Consider the following 25,337-nt stretch of genomic DNA (forward strand, 5'->3'; position numbering starts at 1 on the left):
GTGAATATACGTCCTGCGACATCTATAGTATTTAATTGAAAGGCACTAATTAGTCGTTACAAATTTACAATGGGGCTATGTATGTACCAATATTATCAATACCAATACAAGCCAATTGAAAAAAATAATAATGAAATTTTTGCATACCCAAAATTGTGGAAAATTGAATTCAAATTTTCCCTCCTTTGATAGAGGGCGTTAGTAATAAACATGGCGAATGGTCATTACCAAAGTCAACACACACAGAAAGAAGAAATTTCCCACATCTATGTGTTTGATACTTTTTGGGTTTGGTTTAACTAGGTTTAACCATGTGGTCTCGTTTGTTTTAGTTATTTCGTAGGTTTCATAGCTGTACAAATTTTGCAAAATGTCGAGACGCCCGGAGCATATGGCACCACCTGAAATGGTAAGACTTGCAAAATAACAATTATTCTCTTCTTATTATTGGAATATGAATTTAACATATTTTTTATCTATTAAAAAGTTTTACAACATGGAAGAGGCCAAAAAGTATACGCAGAAGTATGTGAAACTATTAAAAAGAATTTGATTATTTTGATATTTTGTTAATTTAAAATATTTGTTATTAATAGCTCCAGAATGATGGACATTCAGGTTCAAATGTGTGAGCGAGCTATAGAACTTCTTCTTCTACCAGAGGATAAATCTTCTCTTTTACTAGATCTTGGTTGTGGTTCTGGTTTAAGTGGCAGCGTATTAGAGGAACAGGGTCATGTTTGGATTGGAATGGATATTTCACCAGCTATGCTTGGAAAGTATTTATTTGTTATTAATTTATTCCTCTACACTGTACTAATATTAATAATTTTACTTTAATAGATGTTGCTTTGAAAAGAGAAGTAGAAGGGGACTTGATTTTAGGAGACATGGGTCATGGAATGTCATTTAGAGCAGGCAGTTTTGATGGTGCTGTCAGTATTTCTGCATTACAGTGGCTCTGTAATGCTGACAAGGCATCCCATAATCCTGTTAAAAGATTGTACAAATTTTTTTCAACATTATTTGCTTGTTTATCAAGATCAGCCAGAGCAGTGCTCCAATTTTACCCTGAAAATAGTGAACAAATAGAATTAGTAACAGCTCAAGCTACTAAAGCAGGATTTTATGGAGGAGTTGTAGTAGACTTTCCAAACAGTACAAAAGCAAAAAAATTTTTCCTTGTTCTTATGACTGGTGGAGTTGCAGCTCTTCCAAAAGCTTTAGGTACTCAAGAAGACAATTCCAGAATAAGCTATATAACTAGGAGGTTTGTAGGTTCTCACAATATATAAATAGATTTTAGGATGTCAGTGGAAAGTATTAATTCACAATTTTGAAGAAATGATCAAATTTATGTTTTGAGAACCCCTTATAGAGATTTAATCCTCAATTAAAAGAAAACTTCTATATTCATTATTTCTTGGAATTTTTTTGGTATCAAAAATTGCATATCGAATGTGCTGCGTATTCTATTTGATAAATTTTAATGATAATTTACTCAAAACTTTGGAAATGTGAATTAACATTATTTTTCACTGAAGTTTTCAATTATGTTTCACATTAAATTATGTAATATGTTTATTTTTGTTAGAGAGCAAATTAAAAAAAGTAAGGGAAAGCCATTGAAAAAAAGTCGTGAATGGATTGCGGAAAAAAAAGAAAGACGGCGAAAGCAAGGTAAAAATGTACGCGATGATTCCAAATACACAGGACGCAGAAGGTGTGGACGATTTTAGGACAAATTCTATCTTGTTTATTTTTAGTTAAAGTAGATATATCTTTTGTTAATAAAATAAATATAATCTACTCGCCTCCTTTGTTCTCGCTGTTTTTTTCTTTTATTTTTTTTGTAACAACTTTATTTATGGACTAATCATTCATTCAGGTATCAAAAATAGTGACAAGCTTTTATGCAGTTTATCTGGCAAAGACTTCTTCAATTCCTCCCTATCACACCATTGATGTTTAATATTTTTAGATACATTTCCATTTTTGTACTTCACTAAATAATAAAATATTTTTGCTCCATATGTGCCACTTTCTCTAATTTTCTTTGGATAAGCATATTTATATACTCCAAATGGTGCATTTCCATAAAATTGAACATTCAAATCTGTTCCGCATTTGGTTTTAAGAATTCTTTCTGCTGTCTAATAAATTAAATTAAAAATGAAATTATTAACATATGAACGATAGTAATAAATTTATCTTCATAGATAATTACTTGTCTCAAAGTTTCTCCTTCATTTCTAATTCCTTGAGGAGGTAATAACATTGTGTCACTACCTATTGTCTGCTCTGTCAATAATATTAAGTGCCTATCAAGTTTTCTCTTTAAGGGATCTTTCACTAACTTTTCATCTATAAAACATGAACATATAAAAGCTTATTTTTTAGCCATTTTTAATAATATTACCAATATTCAATTCTTACCTGGATCTCTAGGTGCAAACTTAAAGTTTTTCAACTCTTCGTTACAAGCATCCTCAAAATCCTGAGCAAGTTTTTTTACAACAATATCTGCATCATCAGTTTGGTTTTCAAGATCTTGGGTTTTATCATTCTCCAACCGCAGTTCATGATCTGACTTTAAGCTATTTTCAAACTCAATTTGCTTCAATAAATTAGAAAATTGAAGTTCGATTTCTTTCATAGGTGCAGTGATAACAGGCTGTCTTTCAATACATATACCACTGTACAAGTCCCATTTTCTGGTCTTTTCAGCTACTGTAGACAGCAGCCGAATATTTTTTATGAATAATCCTAAAAATCATTGAATTTTAATAATTTGCATGAAGAGGGGACTTCTATAAAGTAATGTTATGGCATTTAGCTACTATTAATTAAAGAATAAATAATTTTATGACGATAATTGTAACAATATGAAAATGATCTTTCTTTTCTTCAATTAATTTCACTTTTGATATTGATTTACCATTAACTTTAAAATGAGCAATCTTACTATTCATGAATTTTGTTGTGTATTCCAATAATTTTTGTTCTTACAGTTGTTATATATTAAGTTTATTTTTATACGTAGTTTTGTTCATTAACAACAAGTCTTCTGCATTTTTCTTAATACTGCAATTCAAGACTGAAGTGACTGGACTGGCTGGACGGGCTGGACCAGGCCGAGTGCCGAGTGCAGAGCCACAGTATAAGAATAACCAGTAGCGACACTAGCGACATTCGCTAGCGGTGCCTTTCAAGTTTGTGTCCGATGTCACTAGGACGGTTAGGACCGTAGGTGGTCCGCCATGTTCTTGGTAGTAGATATGCGCATGCGTAGGAACTATCTACTTTGATAAATCATTTTTTAAAATTCGATGTAATGTACAAATCTCTACCACTATGGGCCGGTTGTTCCACCTATTGGCAAACGTCTGGATAAATTTATCCGTTTGGTAAAGCTTGAAATTGAATAGAATTTACTACAGTTTGTAAATTTTACCAAGCAGATAAATTTTACCAATAGGTGGAAAAACCGGCCCTATGTGGAATTATATTAATCTTTTATTATTTAAATTTATAGTTACGTTTAAACTAAATCTTAAAAATTCTGATGGATAATATATGCATAAGAGGTATGCTCTAAACTATATAATTATGATTGAAGCATGTACTTTATTGAACCTGAAATATGATTATAAAAGCAAAATATTTTAAAAACAAATAAAAGAACCATTCCTAAGAGATCCATTATAAATTTGCAGAACGTATATTACGAATATGTAGTATGATTTTTATATATAATTATAAGAACTTGTGTGACATGATCCTTAATTTTCGTTTGGCTATATTTTATGTTAGAAATAATTTAATGAAATTGGAATTTAGAGTTGTTTAGGATATGTTGGCGGTTTCTTAATGACTGCTTCACCTATAAATAATAACAAAAATTAATTGTAAATATTTTCATTTTGTGATATCTTAAAAATACAATTTACATTATTTAAAATAAAATTGTAAATTTTTTAAACCTTCATAGAATACATCGAGTTCTCTAACAGCTTTTTGAAAGTCTGTTCCCATGTCTGAAATGTGTGCGACAACTTTCAGATTTATATTTTGAAGTCGTTTTACACATTCAACAATAATAATTTTTACCTCACTTGCATCAAAACTTGAATGCAAAAAAAAATAAGCAAGAGGTTGTCTAAATTTATTTGTTAATCCCCTTACCATAATAAGAGAAGCATTGCATGCAGGTAGAAAGCTTTTTGTGTACCCTGTTTCATGAAATCCTACAACAATATCCCTATTAATTATATAATATAAATTAGATTTAATAGATAATGAATCTATACTTATACAACAGTATCTATCTATAGGAAGTAACGTTTGCACTTTAAGTTTTAGGGTGAGTTTCACCAACTAAATCCTGGGTTAATGTAGTATAGTTTGCGTTACATGAACTGTACCACTTTAACCACCGTTCGTTAAAGCAGTATAGTTCATGTAACGCGAACTATATCACTTTAACCCCGGAGTGAGTTGGTGAAACTCACCCTTAGTCTTTCGAACACTATATCTTGTAACCCAGGAGGAATTATCAAGTGTTCCGTGAAACGTGCGAGTGTTCGTGTTGAAGGCAATACAAAAGTGTTACTTAATAATTTGTACGCTTTGGGTCCTTTAAAATATAATTGTAAACAAAAAATCTTAAAATCTATTGTAAATCTTTTACCTTTTGTGTAATGAACATAGACTTCACACTTTCTGTACAAATTAACTCATCTCGCCGCCATTTTATCCCCACCGAAAAGTAGGACATTTGATTTGACCCACTACCCAACCCTCCTGAACCTCCTGATCGGATCGGATCGAACACACGCGGAAGCCTCTGATCCATCTAGTAATTTTCTTTTCGACATTGCATTCCTGTGGTTAGGTTGGAGCGTGATCTGGATCGGATCACGATCGTAAACGTCCATAGTAATTAGAAATATCTACATATATTGTGGCCCCTCTACACTGGCGGTCATTGTATGTTTGTATGTACGTACTATGTATAGTATTGTTGAGTTTTGACAATACTAATAATGTACTTTGTGAGTGCATCTAAAATATCAAATTTCATCAAATAATATATGTACATATAAACGAACTAAAAACGCTAATTTTCTGCAAGTTTCATTTACTATAAATACCCCTTTTTCTCACCATTTTCTACAAAATAAAGTAACCTGACTTACATTGAATGAAAAGATTCTAAACATGTACTAAAAAAATAATCCTAATGATTGATATATCGTTAGTATTTATTATGAATATGAAGTAGATTCCTTTTTCATCTATATTACAGGTTTGTTCAACAGCTCTATTATAGGTATGACAATAACTCCTCTTTTAGGAATTGATATGAAAATTATACTTTATGTTTAGAGTATGTTATGTATATATACAATTTTTTTTAATATATCAAATTTCTTTGATTATTTTGAAGTGTATAAAATGTAAGATGTAAAAATTTTAAAAGAAAATTGGAACTAATAATTTAGAAAAAACAATATATGTTAAAGACTTTTGATTTATTTAATTTGACATATTTATAAATGTTAAAAAATACCTATGGATTGAGCCAAACCTGCATATATATGTAAAGCAGTGACACCAATAAAAAAAGTTGAAAGTGCTTTAATGAGAAGCATTGACCAAGGTCCAGCAATTAAAATGGAAGATACAAAGTCAAAAACCAATGGCCTATAAACAGTTAACAGTAACAGGCAAACAACTATAGGAACTAAACCACGTTTCAAATCATGTCTAGACCATAACCACACTAATGTTGCTGTTGCAATGTGTTGTACCTGCAAAAAGCAAAATAATTGAAGTTGATAATAATATTAATAAAACATTAACCATAATTATCTTACTAAATTAATATTTGACTCAAGACTCTTTTGGATATATTTCCAATCAAATTCTGCACCACGAGCACCAACCCACAACAGAAGAAACCTGGTCAAAAGTACTTCTGCACCAGCCCATCCGATGCCTGCTGTTAATACTTTAGCATGACCCTTTCCAGGAATGCCATTTAAAACTATTAATATTCCTATCAAATCAGCTAAGTCTATTGAAGCCTTTAAAAATTCCTAAAACAAAAAAAATCTTTAAAGAAATTTAAAAAAATGATATCTTATTCTGCATCACACATAGTGTCATACGTACTCCAAATAAATCAAAACCATCTTCTTTTATAGAATCAGCCATGGGGAAAAAGGTTGCTAAAGCTAACATTTTTACAAGTTGAGTAAAAATATATATACCGCCTGCTTGAATACATTTCCAGAATGCTCCATATTCTGACCTGAAAAGCAAAATTTCTTAGATTATCAATTACTACTGCATAAAATTGTGTAAATTAATCATTAAAAATTCTTACAATCCGGAATATTTGTATGTTAAATAGTATGGGACATATACTAAAGCTAAGCAATTTCCGAAATGGTACAAAGTCATGCTTTCTAAACTTTTAATTAATTTATTAACCTAAAAAAAAAAGCAACAGCCATTAAATTATAATTATAACAAAACCTATAATAGCCGAAGCTATTATGACCTGCTATTATTTTTGACTAATTTTGTATTGTTGATTGGTTCGAGACGTTCGAGATGGTTTTTCCATTGGCTTACTATTGCCACTATTTGGGTACGTTCACGGAGAATGCTATCAACGCTACTGCGCACATATAATAGGCAATTTTCTCTGCGCAGTAGCACAAATAGCGCTAAATAGCGTCTCCGTGAACGCACCTTTAAGTCGGTCGGAAAGCGAACTAGCAGTCACGTGACTTAAGACGAGGCATAAACGGAAGTCAATGGTAGCATTCAGCAGAGACAAATGTTGAGGGAGCGGTGTATGTTATTGGCTATTACTCTTAGATCCTATAATTTTATCCAATAGAAGTAGAAGTTTAAAAAGAAATCTGGTAACGTTACTGAGCTGCTACCTCTTCTGAATGCTACCAATGTCGGTAATTGGTAGCATTCAGCAGAGGTAGCAGCTCAGTAACGTTACCAGATTTCTTTTTAAACTTCTACTTCTATTGGATAAAATTATAGGATCTAAGAGTAATAGCCAATAACATACACCGCTCCCTCAACATTTGTCTCTGCTGAATGCTACCATTGTAGGAAAAAGCATATTACGCCGTCAAAACTGAATTAATCGAAAAATCATTTTAACCAGAGTTTTAGAACATAAGCCTGCCCATTTGCGACTCTTCCTTTCTAAGAAATATGACAAAAATTGAAAAAAATGAATTTTTAATATATGTTTAAAACTAAACTAGGCCTTTAATTTAAAAAAAAAGAGTCACGTCGAAAGAGGTCTAATATTAAAGAAAATCTCTTTATGTTCAAAGTGAAACAATGTATATTTTGGGCATAATTTGTTTTTTAGAAAAGAAGTTTCCAATCGACATAGCTTCCTTCCTAAAAATTTTTGGTTTTCGTCCACCTCAGAAACGCGAGACAATGGTACGGCTCTATTTCTCAACCGATTTCAATATTTTTGGGCTTGTTGGAATCGTTAGGTCTGGCACCTCGTCATAAAGAAGCCCGATTTTTCGATTTGTTTTGCGATTAAATATTATTAATGCAATTTTTTAAACAATTTGATTTTTTTTCATTTTTTGGAAAATAAAGCTTTTTTATGACAAGGTGCGAGTCCTAACGGTCCCAACAAGCCCAAAATCATTAAAATCGGTCGAAAAATAACGCTGGACAATTCTCCCTCGTTTTTCGTTCCGTAATGTTGGCTACAGAGGGCTTGAGGGATCCCGTTAATTTGTAACAGAAATAAAAAAACCACAAAGTATATTTTCTTAATGATTTACAATTACTTCATCATTTCCTATTAACTAATACTGATCTGATATTTTTTCTTCGTATATTTATTAAAAACCTTTCTTTCTTTCCTCTTATTTGTTTTTTAAAAATATTTATTCTTCTGTATTTCTTCAAAATACAGGTTAATTTAGGTTTTGACAGCTCTTTTGACGTCAAAGGGATAGCCGATTTCAAATTTGACGGTGTCCATTAGAATTCCCTAGATAACCCCTTGCCTCTCTTATTCCCACTGCCGGACTGCCCCTCGACCCCTCGCCTGACGCAAGATTATTCTGGTAATAGCCGTTTCATCTTTGGTACATAAATGCCAGTATAAAAATGAACGGGCACAACCTAACCTACAAACTAATCATAATAAAGACTACAAGACAGTCAAGACACGCCGATTTAAAGAGAAAAACAGAATGGCACGTGGTAAGAAGCCTGTGCGAGGTGGAAAGCGAAAATTTGACAAACAACATGACCGTAAACCTAAAGTAAAAAAAGGTAAATTTAATTTTAGAGAAGCCTCATACATTAAAGAACGTGAGGCTAGAATAGAAGAAATTGAGCATCGTAGAAAAATTTTGGAAGAGGGAAAAGCTAATAAAAAAACCATAGAAAGTGAGAGCTCAGAAGAGGAGGAAATTGATCCTTTAAAAACTTTGTTAAGCACATTTTCCAATTCCAGTGATTTTAGGAGAACTGCTATAGAATCTGAATCAGAATCTGAATTTGAGGAAGAAGAGGATAATAAAGATAAACTATCTTCTCCTGAAAATAAGAGTGAAGATGAAAAGGATTATATTTCAGAAGAGGACAAAATAGGAGAAATTATTATAGAGGCAAAAGAAGTTGACGAAGAAGATGCTGAAACTGCAAAAGAAGACGCAGGTCATTTGAGTGACCCATTTTCCATACACTTAAGAAATGATTTAAGTGATAAGCTTTATGAAGCTGTTTCAAGTATACCCCAAACTATGGAAACCAATAAATTAAATTGGCCAGCTCTTGGTAATATTGTTGTACAAATACCGAAGCCAATTAGAAGCAATAGTAATAATAATGGCCAACAGAAATCTGCATCATCTGTTTTGGAGGAGAAGGAATTTGCCAAAGAAGGCAGTATACCTAATTTAATCACCAACTTTGATTGGAATAAATTATATGTTAAATCACAAATTCAGAATAATATCACTAGAGCAAATTACAATAATATAAAAGCTTCTCTATATAAGAATCCTAATCCTTTAACAAATCTTCAGCAGGAATTATTTTCAATCATGAATAATTATCAAGATATTTTTTATCCAGGAAGGACATTTTCCAATTCTAAGGAGATTCAATTTGTTTATTGCTTGCATGCTATTAATCATATATTAAAAACAAGGACAAAAGTGTTACACCATAATGCAAAAATTCTAAAGTCCAAATTGTCAGATATGTCTGATATCCCTGATGAGTACAGGGATCAGGGACTGGTTAGGCCAAAAGTATTAATCATTGTACCATTTAAACATTCTTGTTTAAAAATTGTAGAACTACTAATTGCAATCCTAATAGGAGAAGACAAAGGTGGATCAGTGATGAATAAGAATAGATTTATGGAAGATTTTAGTGGGAATGAGATTGCAATGCCTAAAAGGAATCCTAAGCCTGAGGATTATGAACTTACATTTCAAGGAAATACAGATGACACTTTTAAGATTGGGATATCAGTAACAAAAAAGACATTAAAATTATATTCAGAATTCTATTCATCGGACATTATAATATCTTCTGTGTTGGGTCTGAGGATGTTAATAGGTGCAGAAGGTGAAGAAGAAAGAGATTATGATTTTCTGGCATCTATTGAATTGCTAATTTTGGATCAAACAGAAATATTTCACATGCAAAACTGGGATCACCTAATACACATATTTGACCATTTGCATTTACAGCCTAAAAATCCTCATGGTGCAGATTTTTCTCGGGTAAGGAGTTGGTGCGTCAATGGCTGGACAAAATATTACAGGCAGACTTTAATATTCTCCAGTATTCAGTTACCTGAGATTCATGCAATCATTAATAAAAAATGCTACAATTACGCTGGCAAGGCAAAAATTATAAATCCTATGTCAGGACTAATCTGCCAAGTGGTAGCCCAGGTACCACAAATTTTCCACAAATTTCCAGTGAATAACCATACTGAAGCTATTGAAGCCAGGTTGCAATTTTTTATCAAAAAAATTTTGCCACAGTATAAGGACAGTATTATGAATCATACATTAATCTTTATACCATCTTATTTTGACTATGTAAAATTAAGGAATTACTTTAAGAAGGAAGAATTGCGTTTTGTACAAATCTGTGAGTATTCAAAAGATGCAAAGGTTGCAAGAGCAAGAGATATGTTTTTTCACAGTGATGCGCATTTTTTGTTGTACTCGGAACGCTTCCATTTCTTTCGGAGGATACGTGTGAAAGGCATCAGGCACATTATATTCTATGCTCCTCCTACGTTTCCGCAATTCTATAGTGAAATGTGCAATTTGATGCAAGAAGGATATCAAAATCCACGCTCGGGATCATCCAGCAATATGACTGTTACCGTTATTTATTCAAAGTACGATATGCAACAATTATCAGCTATAGTTGGTACTGAAAGGGTCAGCAATATGATGAAATCTGATAAATCTCTTCATATGGTTATGACTGGCGGTTAAAAGTTTTTTACATTGCGTTTATAAATTGTTAGTATATTGTTGCGACATTTTTATTATCTTTATAAATAATAATTGTAATAATCAATAAAATTAAGCGCTACAAATGTTATAAGTGTCTTTTTTATTAAGTCCTCTATATAGTTATAAACATTTTACTTTAACTATTATTTTAATAAACTAACTCTATCTCTGTTGCTGCTTATCTGCCGCGAATAGATTAGAGGAAGCAAATATAACATTTAATTCGAAATGTAACTTCACTTTAGTTCAAGCTTAAGAAGGGTAAAATCTAGTATATGTTATAGGTTTCAAGGGGAGCTTGAACTCAAGACGACTCAAGTTCTATTTATAAATCCCGGGGGGAGAGTGCGCCGGAGCGAGACGGCGCCGCCCGAGAGTGGCCGAGACTGGCCGAGAGTCACACGGCACACCCCGCATGCATACCCTCCTGTCGGCTGTCTCGCTCGCAATTCGCAAATCGCAGCCTGGACCGCTCACCACCACTCAACACGCGACACATCTCCGATCTCTAACAATATTTATTGATCAGTCTTTTACGGGCAATAGCGAATTAGGAAAAAATAACTTTTCGAACGATTTGAAAATCTAGATATATTAAAAACTCCTCCCGGACGTCCCTGTAAGGTTAATAAAAGAGGACAGTGTCCGGGGAAAAGAGGACAAATGGCAACCCTATTTGCAGCTATGCCTACGACAACTACTGCCGCTACTACTCTTGTTAACACTGCTAACAAAGGCTTAGGTGGCATAGATGTGTCAGTTACTAATAAAGGTCTGTCTCATGGTAGCAACAGTCCCATGGCTGCAAAAGAAAATCTTTTACCAAATGAATTAATGTTAACAATTGGTAGCTTTGAGTAAGTATGAAAAAGTTTGTATTTCGTTGTTACCTTAATTAAAGGATGATACTTTAATTAATCGTTTTCTTGTAAAGGGACTTTGTAAAAACACAAAAGGGATTTACATCCGATATTGCTAGAGGCTCTGCAAGACCACTGGATCGTTGTGCTGAGGATATAGCTTCACTAATGGAAATTGTAACAACACTAGCTGGTTCTGTTCAACGAGATCGATCAGCAGCTGATAAATTAAAGCATGACACAGCAAAAGCACTTCAAAGTGCTGAAATCGCACAAAGAACGCATGATACTCCATCTGGCTTACAATACGAAAATAATGCCCCTGTATTATTTTTTATGGATCTTGCGGAATCATTTGAGCATGACTTGATGTTATTTAGATCACAAATAGAAACCACTGAGAAGCATATACAGACTATGATGACACCAAAAACATTAACACCTCAAGGTAAATAGCTTATGAGACAAATTACACAATAATGCAATCTATTAATAAGGTAATAACTGAATACTATTAAATTTTATAGAGCTAACAATGGCAATGAATAATTTACACGAATCCCTTGTGGCTGTTGCTGGTCGGCTACAAGGAGTTCATTCAAAAGTTCAACAACAGAAAGAGCAGTATCTTAATTTTAGAAAATACGTATTAAAAGACAGTACAAATGTATTTGACGACATTAAATCTAACGAAAAAACGTCACGAACAAATAACATAGGAAGAATTACAAGTGGCCCCACACCTTTTGGACCAGGTAAATAATTCTGATGGTTTTCATTGTTTTACTATAATTGTATCAGCATTTGTGGCTTACCTAATATACGAAAAATCTTTCAGGCAATAAAACTTTTCTGTCGTCAAGTATATTAAACTCTAGTCGACCGCCAAATTATGGTACGCCAAATCCATTAGGTAAACAGTGATGAAATATATATTTCAGCTAGAGCTGTAATATTGATTTATCCTTGCGCTAAAAGCGAAATTCCTGTAAATCATCGAATTTTTATTATAAATTTCCTATGAAAATGTCCTATCTTTAGGTCTTGCGTGGATCTAGTTTGAGGTAGAAAATATTAACATATATTGCCCTTAACAAATCTGTAAAAATAGCTATGTAATTTGTTGATTAATGTAAAATGTTTAACGCGTTTACGTATTATTGAGGTTTTTTCTTTCTACGACTTGATTTTTATCTTGGATTTCCAGGAGAAAAGTAAGGGCAGTTTTTTATTTACCGAGGTGCTAAATTTTCTTCCTTGTTGCCGGCTATGGGAAATTTCCATTTTCACTATAATTTAATTATTTCATCTCAATTGAAAATGAGTTAATGTAATTACTCGGGAATTATTTTAAAGTAAATCACATTTTTAATAAAGCTTGATTAACATTTTATAAAAGGTATGCTTTATTAGAAATGTGAAACCTTACTTTTCCTTATAATGCTTTGTTAGGGATGTGATAGTATCTTATTTTTCCTAATAATGCTTTATTTACTTTATGCCTCTATTTCATAAATATGCAATTAAAATGTTTGTGTAGGTTTGTAAAAAGCTTTGATACAGAAAAAACTAACGCTTTACATCATATCTCTCATTTTTTGTGTGCTGGTGGTTTGTGGAAAAAAATTATGAAAAAATATATTAACAACTATTAAAATCTATGAATAAAGGGTGGTATTCGGTACAAAATCATTTCAAAATGTAATAAATATTTCATTGATCCTAGCCATATAAAAATAACAGTCCACATAACGCGGTATATAGAAATTCATAGGGAATCATTGTTTCATCTTTCATGCATATATATGGTTAATAGTTATTAGCCACAATTATCATAACATACCATTTCATAAATGTTGTTGCAGTTTGGGGAAACACAACACCTGCACCAGCTGTTACTAACATTTCTTTAGGATCAGCTATGAAACCACCAACTGCAAGCTTAAACTTTAATCCACCCGTAAATCTTACTGCATCCTTACCCACGAGTCAAACCAGTTCGAGCTTTCAGCTTCAAAAACCTCCGGTCGGAAACAAGCGGACTAAACATTAAATAACATTTTCACAAATATCTCAGTGAGTGGACACACTTCGGTAAACTACAATAATGTTCTATTTTTTGATGAGCTTATCATATGAAATTCAGGAAGAAAATAATAACTAATCGCGAATTCGAGGACATGCACTTGTGTGAACTGATATATCTCTATCCTCTGCTTTCACATTAATGATAAAAAGATAAAGATACACTCAGTACGTTTCAGTGCAACTCTCCGAGAATTCACGATCAAATAACATAGGCCTAAGTGTAATATACATATAAATATATTTTCTATACCAATATTTTGTTTCACGACTTCATAAGTATTATCTTCCATTCTTTTACTTTATCAAATATGAGTATGTATATACTATTTTAACAAGACCAATGTGTCCATTATTTAATCATTTTTGCAAATGCATATTTGAGAGTAGTCATTGAATACGTCATAAACGTATGTGTGAATTATTATTATTATGTTAATGTATTCAGTTACTGATAGTACCTTTAATGTTTTGTAAATAATGTCATAAATTGTAGAAGTAAATAAAATGGAATAACTTTTGTAAGAACAAGTTTTTAATATAATCTTATTTTAAAAAATGTAGAAAGTTAAACTTATTTCATTTTAAGATTAAAAATTTTGTTTCCGATTTTCATGCGTGTCAACCGTTTATATATTATTTTTTCTTTAAACTTTGGTCCCTATTTTACAAAAAAAATTCTTATACCAATAAATCACAATTTTCGACCAATGGCGAGTTTAACATTGTAATGTACTCATTAATTTTTTTCTACCTATTATATTGCACCGACTTGTATGATTGGTATCAATAATCGAAACGCATCTTGAACATAGGAGCTTGCATTTGCAGCCTGCAAAAATATTGATTATGAAATAAAGAAGTATTTGTGTTTTAATAAAGCTAGCTGTAAATGCTATTAATAAGAAAGGCATACCTCCAAGAATATCGTTGTGATATGCGAGCTGATGTCGGAAGATTTACCGGAGTTCTCGGCGTATTGATTGAGCCACTTGCAAAAACAATTAGCAAGTGTTCCAATGTGACTTGATAGAATTCTTACAAGTTGAACTAATGAATCGGCTTCATTAACCGTACTGCGCCGTTCTTTAATTAGGATTAGTTCGGCAGTTTTATGGAATCTCTCTACAGAGAATGCTGTAAACTGAGCTAAAGAGCAAATGGCACGCTCATAAACTTCTAGCTCAGGACGATCAGACGACTCAAGGAAATCTTTACATTCTTCCCAAACCTAAGATGTTAAATTTAATTTATGTAATGTAATTTTGTTAAATAGAAATGTAAAACAAATTATTGTGTACTAAAACTAAAATGTATTGAGAATATATTATACTTACTTTATAAAGTTTTTCATAGGATATATTAACTCCAAGATCTTTGCAAGCATCTGTTAGTTTAACTTGTAAATTATTAACATTATCGACATTTTCTTCTTCATCATCATCATCCCCTAAATCACACAATTCTTTAACTTCATCTAAAGTCTCCTGACAAGATATAAGATCATCTGACTCCAAATTACTCAAATGCTGTTGAATCTTTATATTACTTTGCTTTGATAACATTTCCAATGCTTCTAAATGTACAAGACCTTGATAATCGTCAAAGATACTTTCAAAATGAACTCTTCTCGCCGCTTTTTTTTCCTCTATAGTTTTCTCTGCTTTGTCAGCTTTTTCCTTAGCTTCCCTAAGTACTTGTGATAATATTGGTTTATCACCTTCGTTCAAAAAAAAAGCTCTTTTTTTCTTTAAACCAGGATCACCCTCCTGTAAAACTTCCATAGTTTTTTTTCCAATAGCTTCTAGGGTATCCAAACCACCAGTTACTACCTTACTACCAGTAGTTTCCACCAATTTGGTTACTTCAGACAGTAAACTACCAAATCCAAATGAACTTTGGGATTCCTCCTTTGCTTCTTCAGCTAGAGGCTCTTTCTCTGCAAAAAATTCAATGCATTTTTAACATTTTTTTAAGTATTTATTTTATTTTAAAAACATACATATGATACACACCAATATTGCTTTCATTTTCCTCTTTTGCTTGATCCTGCCTGATTAATTCAACTGGATCAGGCACTCCAATACTTTCTTCCAAAAGGCTTAAGCCTTGACTTACATGGCTAGTTATAGTCGAAACACCAGCTGTGGCTGTGTTGATCAACGAATTCACACTCCACATGCCCCAACTACTCCAACCACCAGAAGAATGTTCAGAAGCTTCATTTGCTGTAGGCGAGCTAATAGCAGAAGTACCATCAGGAAAGTTACTTGCTTTTTGACTTTTGATCGATGTTTCTTTTGAAAGTGTTTGCAGCTTCTCCTCTGTTAATTCATCTGCTAATTCAATATCATTGTCAATATCTTCCCAACCATCTGTCTCAAAAATTTCCTTAAATGTTTTATCAGATTTTAATTCTTCTGGTATTTCAGATTCATCCAGCTCTTTTTCATCCTTATTTCGTTCTTTCATCTTGATTCTTTTTTCCTTTTCAAAGTCTTTCAGTGTCTTGTCAATTACTTCTGGATTAATATGATCCAAAGAGTCTTTACGCTGAATTGTCTTATTTAGAGTTTCAGATATAGGTTTTTTGTTGACAGCAGATATTGCTGTAATTGAACTTTTTGGTTGTTCACTAATAATTGAAGCTCCTAATTTCTTATTAGTAGGTATCTTAGGATCTTTAGGTATCCTTTGAGATCTACATTTATATTGATTACCGGAAGCTAATTCTGTAGTTGCATCATTAGGTTTATCACTATTGAATTCTTTATCTACACTTAAATTAGACTGTCTCATAGCTTTTTCTGTATTTCTAATTTCTGTAGCAATATCAAGAACACTTTCTGTAGCACTGCCATGACCGCTGTCAGATTTACTCTTAGAATCTAATAATTCACTTCTTATTATCACAGTTTTTTTAGGCAATTCAGATTTATCTACAGCATTCTTATAATTGGGTTTATCACGCTGAGGACGCGGTATAAACTCTGTATCATCATCTGAGTCTGAGCCAATTGTTACTGGTGGAGACCATTGTTGCTTCCTTACAGTATTTTTAGTTTCAACGTTACCACACGTTAGCTCCTCGTCAGCACTTTCAAAATCGTCACTCTCCGAAGTTGCCATTTTTAACATCCAAAAGTACTATCAATAAATGATAAGGTTCTATTAGCCACTAAATGACCGCAATTAATATACCATCGGTCCCAGTTTACTACACAAACTTAACCCTACTTTCTGTCACTTTCAAGCATTGCCACATTTACTGTTCGACTTGTGGAAGAACAATGAAACAAATTGAAAGAAGTAAATAAAGAAAAAACTAATCACGATTTATTAATATCACTGATAATATGCGCTATTACATTAGGCGGATATTACAAGGCAGATTATTTCCCATTCTCAGTACTGTATATTAGTGTAGCGTGGCAATTGGAATACCTTGATACTAATATGTATACCAATTGCTTTGCCTTGCCACTGCCACTTTGTCAGTGCCACAAGGTAGATAAAACTGCGCATGTGTGAGCTGTGCCTGCAGATTTCATCTCATCTGACCTGACCCAAACCCAACCTGCTCAAGGAGACAGATAGTATGTATAACCAATTTTCTGCAGCACACCGGACCGGAAGCAATTGGCATTTATTTAAAGAACTTGGTGTGGTAAATCATTTCATCAATAGGTCACACCGGTAGCCACACTTGGAATTATTATACGTGCTTTCTCGACCTTCGAAAGATATTTTAGACGATTTAAAATTTTATTTGCTATCAGCACAGTTTTGAAAGTCATATTATATCTATCACGATCGAATTTTCTGTATATGTACAGCCTAGATAACATGTTATAATCGTGACAGGAACATAGCGTATAATTAGAATTTAAAAAACATCGCATGATTAATTTTTAATATGATTCAGGAAAACCAGGGTAAAAACAATTATTTTAGATTGAAAGTCCAATAAGTATTGTTTACAATGGGATGAATCCATCTTAAATCAAAATAATTGGATGGATAAGGGGATAACTAATCCAGGTTTCCAGGAAGTTGACGAGAGGAAACTGAACTGAAGTTGAGTTGAACTAGGAAACGGTAAGATATCGCGATATCTGTGATCTGTGCGATATAAGCAGCATACCAGATGAGCTTGCGTGGCGCTTTTGAAGAGGGCGCTTTGTAGTTTCTCGACCGGATATCATAAATGAAATATATATATGGATATCTCCTCCTGAGGATAGCCCCCCCGAAGCACCCGCAACACCTGTGCTGTAGCTGGTATGTGGCGTGCGTATTGCGCGGTCTTTGTACGGTGGCGCCATCATTTTGCTATCCTGGAAAATATGCAAAGCTTTGGAAAAGGGCAACGTGTTCGTCTGTTCCCGACGCGGTTCGTGTACAGCGGTCAGAGACACGAAAGCTTTCGTTGCTGTTGGAGAGGGGTTTTGTGATAGAGCAGGAGAGAAAGAGAGAGGGAGATAAAGAGATCGTGCATAAGAGAGAGCGAGTGAGGTAAAGACAAATCGACAGTTAGGAAGAGGGGAGGCCTCTGCTGGGTAAACTAAACCCGCGTCAGTGGCTGTGCGGGGGGAGGCGCAACGCAGCGGCGAGAGGGAGAGAGAGAGAGAGAGAGAGAGAGAGAGAGAGAGAGAAAGAAAGAGGGAGAGAAGGATAGAGTAGAAGAGAGAGGGATTGCTAAGCGCACACGGCATCAACTACCAGTGGCATGTCTCAAACACTCAGCATGCTCGTAGCTGGCGCGAGGTGGTAGTGTCGTCGAAACGAGAGAGTTGTTTGTGCGTATTCTCGCCACTTTAAACCTTCCTTCCTCTCCAGAGTCCAGACAGTGTGCACTTTCGAACGTGTTCGATTCCGTTCGATTCGCGCTCATCGGTCTTTTCCACTTTAAGACGTGCCAAGAGAGAAAAAGCTTCGGTTCGCGCTCATCGTCTTCTCCATGGAAAAAGAAATCCCTCACCAGTTATAAAATAGTGTTAGCGAAGAAATCGTACGAAAAAAATACGGGAGAGAGGAAGTGTAAGAGAAAAGAAGAGGAGGAAATAACAGTGTGATACTCTACGGGAGAAGCGTAGCGATACCGTATTTCTAAAGCGGGTCGCGATCTCGATGCCATCCCGTCTCCGCGGTGAGAAACTCGCCGTGGCCGCTCCAAAAGGAGAACGACGAGAGATGATCAGGAGGGAACGGAGGAGCGAGGTTGAATCTTTCGTACTTTACCAATGAAACGTGCGGTACTGGGATCGCTGGTTTCCAGAGCTGACTCCTCAGCCGGTAAATAGTGCACCAGTGCCTCGCACCTTCGTCACGGGAAACTTGTAACCTGTTGCCTTCCAGGCCGGAAGTATGCAACAAACGAATCTTTGCCCACTGAGAAAACGTCCTTGACAGACGGAGGCGACGAAATACGTCGTGGTTATCACTCGCTCTCTGCTCCCTATCTCTCTCCCTCTATTCTTTTTTCATTACACCGGAGAGGTTAGGAAGTGCAAAAGGGGTTGGTGGGCGGGTGGTGAAGTGTCGAAGCCGACTGTCCGTGCCATCGTAACCCCAAAATCTTTGTTCGGCTGCAGTAGGAGTATAATTAAGGTGATAAAAGCCGAAAGTGCCACGAAAAATGTGCCGAATGATCGGTCTGTGATCCCGACGAATTATCGCGGGCTTTTTCCTCGGCGACCGGCTATGTTAACGGTGGAATTCCGCTCCAGAGGAATCTGAAGGCGGGGACTCTGACGTCACGTTGCTCATGATAATGAGGTATTCATGATGGCGGAGTAGCCAGAGGATACAGTGTGTATTTTTACTTGTATGAATATATGTAATATATAGTATACGCTATTGGAATTACGAGGATCGCAAGAAGAAAAGGAAAAAAATTGGAAGTTGGATATAAGGCCAATTGTGCAGTGTGCTATCGGGTTTTCGTTCCATTTCTACCAATCGGCGAGTATATATCGCTATCGCGTTCTCTTTGCTGCATCCAACCCCTCCAACAGGTCCTTTCTCATCTTTCTTTTACGCTTTGCTTTTTATCTCTCTTGCTCACTCTCCCTTTTCCGCTCTCTCTCTCTCTCTCTCTCTCTCTCTCTTTCTCTCTTTCCACCACCTCCTCCTCCTCTCACACGAGTCGTATATGTGGCGCAAGGAAGCGTGCGCTAGCCTGCACGGATATGCGCCTGTCGACTGGTCGGTGATAGAGAGTTTTGGATGGATTTAGAGCGTAGTGAAATATGCCAAGGAGACGGAATGGGGAGATACCGCTTCCGGAAGGGTGGGACGTCGCGCATGACTTCGACGGAAAGGTGTATTTCATCGACCACAACACGAGGAAAACTACTTGGATCGATCCTAGAGACAGGTATGTTCGCAATGTATGCCTTGCAGCGTGTACTACACAGCCGGTTACCGACTTTGTGCTTCTTTCAATTGTGTGTGCGGGCTTGTAGTATACGCGCGCGATGTCTTTACTCCCACCATCTGCCGCTTTCCGATTCTCTTTCTCCCAGAGCTAGAGAGGCTCGTTGCCTCAGTCAGGAAAGTATACGATGGTGTCTATAGCATAGCACACGAAACGATGCAGGTCCGTCTGTGTTGTGAGCGCCCCTTAAGGAACCGAGCGTGTGTCAGTTTGTACACACGACGCTTCGCGTGTGTACGTGTATATACACCGGGGACTCGCCGCGCCCGCATTCCAGTCACCAGGGCCGCGCTTTCAGCGAAAAACTCGAGAAATCTGGCGATCAGGGTCGGCGCTACGTGGAAATCATGACTTCCACTCGCACATTTTTCCACTCTTTCTCTCGTAACGTCTCTAAACTTTTTTCCTCCTCGACTATCTTCCCCACTCTCAAATCTATTCTTACGCTCCGATCAATTATGTCGAGCCGAGCTCGATCGAATCGGACCAATACTCGAATTAATGATTTTTCAGGTGATACTTTTTCACGGAACCTCTGATTTGTTTACGAAAGAAGAAACTTGGCTTTGCGAAGAGAGAAGAAAATTCGTGCAAAGGTGCACGCTTTAAATATATATACCTATGGTATATCGAGGCCTTGGAGCGAACGCGAGAATAAATGCTATGATTAATGGGAGGCCCTGTGCTGGCGGCTCAATTACTTGGAAAAATATCAATGATTGAATTACCTTACTTTTTCTCTTGCTTTTTAACCGAGAGATAAGTGGAATTCTGAGCGCAAGAGAAACTTGACCAGTGAATTTTTCAGGGTATATCCATCGGGTCAATCCTCGTTACACACGGCGCTTTCTATGATGGTAAATGCGCCGGGAATCCATCGGATCATGTCCCGAATGTTTCTTACGATTATTGCACAAGCGCGCGGCGATACAGACCAAGTGAATCGCGCGCGGGGCAATGCTTTGGAATGTGACCCTGGCGAGTTACGCAATAGGCGTAACAACACACACGTCTTAAAAGTTCACCGATAATTCAATTTATCATTTCAGAAATGGCGAATGCCTGGCTTTATCGCAGGGCGCGTTAATAGTTTATATAACTTATTGGGACCTGTATCAGCTGCTCTCCTTTTATACAATATGTAATATATGTACATGTATATATATATATATATATATACTAAATTATACTGCACTATCTTTGCCTCTGTTATCGCGTCATCTATCAATTGCATAATGCTAGCTGTTATACTAGCTGCAAACCGTCGTCATATGCCGAGGAATTTATAAGCGATTCTTGATTTACCACGTTATTCGCGATAAAAAATTCTGAGAGATCTTTCTCTCTTGCAACGATAACGACGGAGAGTATAGTGTGTAACGATCATCGAGCAATTTCGAAAGTACCCGGCCAGCCAGCCGAAGAAGATATAAAACGTAAGACACAAAAGTGTTTGCGAGCCGCAGTAATATAATTCCGGTTGGATTTCAAAAAAGCAAAATACGCGTGCATATAACTCTGGGGACCTTTATTCTAGCTGGGGAATAAATATCGACGAAAATTCGTCGCGGGGAGAAATGTGCGTTTGGCATTTTGAGATTCCAGCGAATCGCTTTCATAAGCGTTACGTAAACTGGAGAACGGTAGAGGGAGGAGAGGTGGGGGGGGGGGGGGGGATGGTCATTGGTGGGTAGGGAAGGTTTCGCGGAATGGTTACATTACCAAAAACCCGATATATATTTTTGCGATCCAAGGAGCAGATGGTGCTCGTTAGCTGGCTGGAATATAACATCTCCTTATAACGCTTTACCATCCTCGCTTTGGACGCGTGTGCGTGCGGCTTTTAGCGTTGCACGCATTGCATCGGTGTAAGTGCAACATTTTACGGGCCTAACCGGTATACAAGGTACGCTATACACACACACGCAACCGCGGCCGATGCCTAAAAATAGACCCTGGCCGCTTTTGATACATTCTTTCGTGCCGCGAGAGAAATGTGCAATTTTTCAGTTTCCACGCGACTCACCTTCGGCTATTGTTTCATAATATTTCCATGCAGGAATTGCCGAGAGAAAGAGAAAGATTTTTGGAAAATGAGGCCGGGGGAGGATATCACCGTCGGCTCTGCAGGGGCGATGGATAATTCGAGCGAGAAATTTTTTCCTCTCCCCGGAGTCCCATTCCTTTGCCACGTTCTTCCATTGGTACTCGGGCAACGCGGCGGCTCAGGGATTGGAGCGCGCTTCGTTCCTGTTTTTCTTTGCACATTTGGCACGCGAGCAACGGCGAAACGGTCGTTCCGCGTATCAGTCGTCGACTTTGCTTCCTCGAAATCTCGAAATTTCGTTCTGGGAAGGCGCGATGCTGCTTTCGGTTAGAAGAGAGAGGGAGAGAGAGAGAGAGAGATACGCGTGGAACGCAGCGCACGCACACGTGGACATTTTGCCGGGGAAGAATATACGAGCTGCACACACGCAGAACGAAGAAGGGGGGGGGGGAGGGGGCGTTTTACGAAAAGCTCTCGTCTTGAGACATCTACGTTGACGGCTTTAACCCCCCCCCCCCCCTCCCTCCTCCTTCCCGTTAGCCCAGTAAAACGCGAGGCATCTGCTCGCCATCTGTGTTTAGAAAAATCACGCCCCCCTCTTTTCTGCTTCTCCCTCGCATTCCTTAGGACGGCTAAACACGTGCACCGCTCTCGTTTGTTTATAGTTTACGCATAGTGCGTCCCTCCTCCGGGAATTCCTACCATTACATCACTGGAATCCAGCAATTTTTCGTCGTTTACCAAACTTTTCTCCTGCACTGTCGTCGCAGCCAAATCTAAATCATCGTCTTTCTATTCGACACACTCGTTCTTCTTTACATTTCGTATTATCGTTTTATGCCAGGGCTTGGCTTACGAGGTACGAGGAACGAACCGAAGGGGCGCACGTTGGGAGAAGATATTCCGAAAATTCGGAGAGCGAGATGCACTCGACTGCTATAGAATGTTTTCTATAGAAAAACAAAGAAAATAGTGCAGCTGATATATCTGGTGAACGACTGGATGAAATGATAAATTAATATAGTGTTTTGGAAAGCTCTTGAGATAAGCTACAAGAATATGCAATAAAAATTTATTATCGTGTTTTAACAATTATTATAGTTTTACCCGCTACCATATCCTGCACGAAGACACGCAAGGTGAAATTTATAAGACTGGTAAATAGATCGATTCGAGTCGCACAGATTTCGTATAAAATATCTTTGTTTAATATCTCTCTCGAGTTATTTCGGGAGTCCGTTTGAACATTGCGTATGTCGTGTATATATATATACATGTATAAATATAAAGGCACGATTTTGAAGGCTAAGAATCGGGATGTTTTTAACGACTCGGCCGCGAATCGCTGGCGGTTACGGTCGAGTTAATCGCGCTTTAATCTCGAGAACATAAAAGTTCCGAGAAGAGGATAATGTAACGCGACTCGCAGGAATCTCCGCCGCTCCGTCCTCGGCACGCTGTTGCTCGGTCACGGCGCTGGAATGTATCGAATGTCCAAGTTTGGCAATACTCCTGCTGCTCCGTGAGTAATTCGTGCCATGGCTTTGATCGTTCTCGGTTCTCCCATGGCTGATGCTGCGCGCGCGCCTAAATCGGTTCGATAGAGGAAAGTTCGGCTATACGAGACGGGCGAAGACGCGTTGCTATAAAGTGCCTCTGTTTGTTGTTTGGCTTGGCGCGAATAAATAATTGCAAGGGAGGGGAGAGACGCGCGGCCCTGAATAATAGACAAAGTGCTCGACGCAGTCTCGCTGCTTCACCTACGCGTGGGTCGCGGGCTCGACGCGTGGGTGTCTTCGGCTACCTGGCTCTGCCCCAAGGGCATTTCTTCGTGCCGTCCATATCGTTCTCTCTCCGCGCACTTTTACCACCTTTCTTTCTTCCATTCGCGCGCGAAAGCTACCGGGACTCGATGCAAGTTTCAATTTGATCTTCTTCTCGCGCCAGTAGACGAGATATGTAATGAAAATTTGTATTCGAGCGAGCCGAAGGAATTATACCCGTATGCATGTGCGTTCGTGGCGATTATGCGCGTGTGTGCCGAGGCCACGCTTCTGCGCTGGCATGCGCTCCAGCGAACCAGACCGAGTCTTGCGTAAGAAGCGTACTTGGTGCAACTGCTCCGGGATAAACGTTGAATAAGAAATATTACGGGGAGGATCGCATCGGGCCGGAATCAAGCGCGGGAAACGCTTTCGAATGCGGGCCCGGTTAAATTGGACCGCGAAGGAATGTCGCGCGCGTGTCTGCCAAACGAGATCCATCGGGAGAGATCGACGGATCCAAATCCAGCAGTTGGCAGCTCGATCGTACGTCCGCGGTACGCTCTTGTACGCCTACAAAAATTGTCTCCTTGTGAAAAACACGCGAAAGCACGACCTTCTTCTCGCAGGATTCGTTCCTCGATGATCCGTTAATTGTTCGTATTTTATATATATATATATAGTATTTTGCACGGAATAAATCCATTACATAATCAAATATGCTCGCGAGCATCGAATCTTTTAATATACCACTTAAAACTCATTTACGTAGGCATGTTGTTGCGCACTCGCGAGAACGTGCGCAAGAGATATTTCAGTTTCTAGCGTAGCACAGTTATACGATCGTTTAGCGTGGAACTTGCATACGCACGGCGAATCGCATGTGTGGCGTGAAATCGACAAAATGGCCTTTCTTATCGTGAATTTTCAATCCACTCGCGAATCACGACGAATTTTCCTATTGATTTTTCGTCAATGATTGCGTTCCGCTTCTTTTTTCTTGTGATTTATAGGAAGACATTAATCGCAAATGGGAAACGGAATACGTGCGTAAGAGAGCGAGTTGTTTGGATATACAGCGATCGGCCGAGTTTAGCCAATCAAGGAGCATATTCGAGCGTTTAGATGAGCGTCCTTGATCATTTCGCGAGTCCCATAGAAACGTATGTACGTTACGTATACCGACGGTGGAACAGCCGGCTTTTGTTTATCGGACTGAAATGTTAATTTTGCAACGAGAAGTGGAAGGGCGGCGTGTACATTCCTGAGACATTGATGCGAAACGCGAGATTTCGTCAGGGACGAACGTGGGCCGATCGAGATTAGAAATAATAAAAGCGATACTTAATAATTCATATATTAAAACTGCCTCGTTATACTATTAATCGCGAATGCTAATTTCTAACGCGTTTGCTTCACGACTAAAAATAATCGGACGTTTTAATTACCGCGACGAGAATCAAGAGTTTTGCGCTTTCATTGGGATATGAATTTATTATATATATATATTGAAAGATTCCGGAGGCGTTGTTTCGTAAGTGACCGAGTGTCAATAGGGGTATTACATAGTATAATATC

The 25,337-nt window shown here is 37.1% G+C and overlaps 6 protein-coding genes and 1 pseudogene across 9 annotated transcripts in view; 4 read left to right on the forward strand and 3 right to left on the reverse strand.

The window, feature by feature from the left end:
• The first annotated feature begins 186 nt into the window (after window positions 1-186).
• On the forward strand, window positions 187-1,817 carry LOC136780188 (18S rRNA (guanine-N(7))-methyltransferase). The gene is made up of 5 exons (XM_066738383.1): window positions 187-409; window positions 488-525; window positions 597-772; window positions 841-1,270; window positions 1,595-1,817. The coding sequence occupies exons 1-5, from the start codon at window positions 371-373 to the stop codon at window positions 1,737-1,739; spliced, it is 828 nt and encodes a 275-aa protein (XP_066594480.1). The 5' UTR covers window positions 187-370; the 3' UTR covers window positions 1,740-1,817.
• On the reverse strand, window positions 1,816-3,128 carry mRpL46 (mitochondrial ribosomal protein L46). The gene is made up of 4 exons (XM_066738384.1): window positions 2,966-3,128; window positions 2,437-2,766; window positions 2,228-2,364; window positions 1,816-2,153 (listed from the first exon to the last, which is right to left on the reverse strand). The coding sequence occupies exons 1-4, from the start codon at window positions 2,970-2,972 to the stop codon at window positions 1,881-1,883; spliced, it is 747 nt and encodes a 248-aa protein (XP_066594481.1). The 5' UTR covers window positions 2,973-3,128; the 3' UTR covers window positions 1,816-1,880.
• A 2,387-nt stretch (window positions 3,129-5,515) lies between these two features.
• LOC136780190 (BOS complex subunit TMEM147) lies at window positions 5,516-6,677 on the reverse strand. Of its 2 annotated transcripts, none has more exons than XM_066738385.1 (5): window positions 6,569-6,677; window positions 6,392-6,498; window positions 6,178-6,316; window positions 5,880-6,101; window positions 5,516-5,813 (listed from the first exon to the last, which is right to left on the reverse strand). In XM_066738385.1, the coding sequence occupies exons 2-5, from the start codon at window positions 6,466-6,468 to the stop codon at window positions 5,562-5,564; spliced, it is 690 nt and encodes a 229-aa protein (XP_066594482.1). In that variant the 5' UTR covers window positions 6,469-6,498; window positions 6,569-6,677; the 3' UTR covers window positions 5,516-5,561. The 2 variants fall into 2 exon arrangements, with proteins under 2 accessions (XP_066594482.1, XP_066594483.1); XM_066738386.1 differs by having other exon boundaries at window positions 6,573-6,601.
• Window positions 6,678-8,147: 1,470 nt separating this feature from the next.
• LOC136779922 (U3 small nucleolar RNA-associated protein 25 homolog pseudogene) lies at window positions 8,148-10,636 on the forward strand (annotated as a pseudogene).
• Window positions 10,637-10,983: 347 nt separating this feature from the next.
• Nup58 (nuclear pore complex protein Nup58) lies at window positions 10,984-13,482 on the forward strand. 2 transcript variants are annotated; one of them, XM_066738114.1, is made up of 6 exons: window positions 10,984-11,422; window positions 11,500-11,873; window positions 11,953-12,180; window positions 12,264-12,338; window positions 12,467-12,489; window positions 13,291-13,419. In XM_066738114.1, exons 1-5 carry the CDS (start codon window positions 11,229-11,231, stop codon window positions 12,481-12,483), a joined length of 888 nt encoding a protein of 295 aa, XP_066594211.1. In that variant the 5' UTR covers window positions 10,984-11,228; the 3' UTR covers window positions 12,484-12,489; window positions 13,291-13,419. The 2 variants fall into 2 exon arrangements, with proteins under 2 accessions (XP_066594211.1, XP_066594209.1); XM_066738112.1 differs by lacking the exon at window positions 12,467-12,489 and having other exon boundaries at window positions 10,985-11,422; window positions 13,291-13,482.
• A 724-nt stretch (window positions 13,483-14,206) lies between these two features.
• Window positions 14,207-17,741, reverse strand: LOC136780061 (protein FAM114A2). 2 transcript variants are annotated; one of them, XM_066738111.1, is made up of 5 exons: window positions 17,655-17,741; window positions 15,526-17,244; window positions 14,848-15,449; window positions 14,427-14,741; window positions 14,207-14,342 (listed from the first exon to the last, which is right to left on the reverse strand). In XM_066738111.1, the coding sequence occupies exons 2-5, from the start codon at window positions 16,646-16,648 to the stop codon at window positions 14,268-14,270; spliced, it is 2,115 nt and encodes a 704-aa protein (XP_066594208.1). In that variant the 5' UTR covers window positions 16,649-17,244; window positions 17,655-17,741; the 3' UTR covers window positions 14,207-14,267. The 2 variants fall into 2 exon arrangements, with proteins under 2 accessions (XP_066594208.1, XP_066594207.1); XM_066738110.1 differs by lacking the exon at window positions 17,655-17,741 and having other exon boundaries at window positions 15,526-17,497.
• A 291-nt stretch (window positions 17,742-18,032) lies between these two features.
• The window catches only part of kibra (WW and C2 domain containing protein kibra), a 43,883-nt gene continuing 36,578 nt past the window's right edge, over window positions 18,033-25,337 (forward strand). Inside the window, exon 1 of the mRNA XM_066737982.1 lies at window positions 18,033-19,889. Coding sequence (XP_066594079.1) covers window positions 19,762-19,889 — 128 coding nt within the window. The 5' untranslated portion in view covers window positions 18,033-19,761. The remainder of the gene's footprint in view (window positions 19,890-25,337) is intronic.

The sequence above is a fragment of the Prorops nasuta genome, unplaced genomic scaffold (assembly GCF_024137725.1).
Source record: "Prorops nasuta isolate Cenicafe-Biocafe unplaced genomic scaffold, Cenicafe_Pnas_1.2 PNAS00018, whole genome shotgun sequence".
NCBI classification, from domain to species: Eukaryota; Metazoa; Arthropoda; class Insecta; order Hymenoptera; family Bethylidae; genus Prorops; species Prorops nasuta.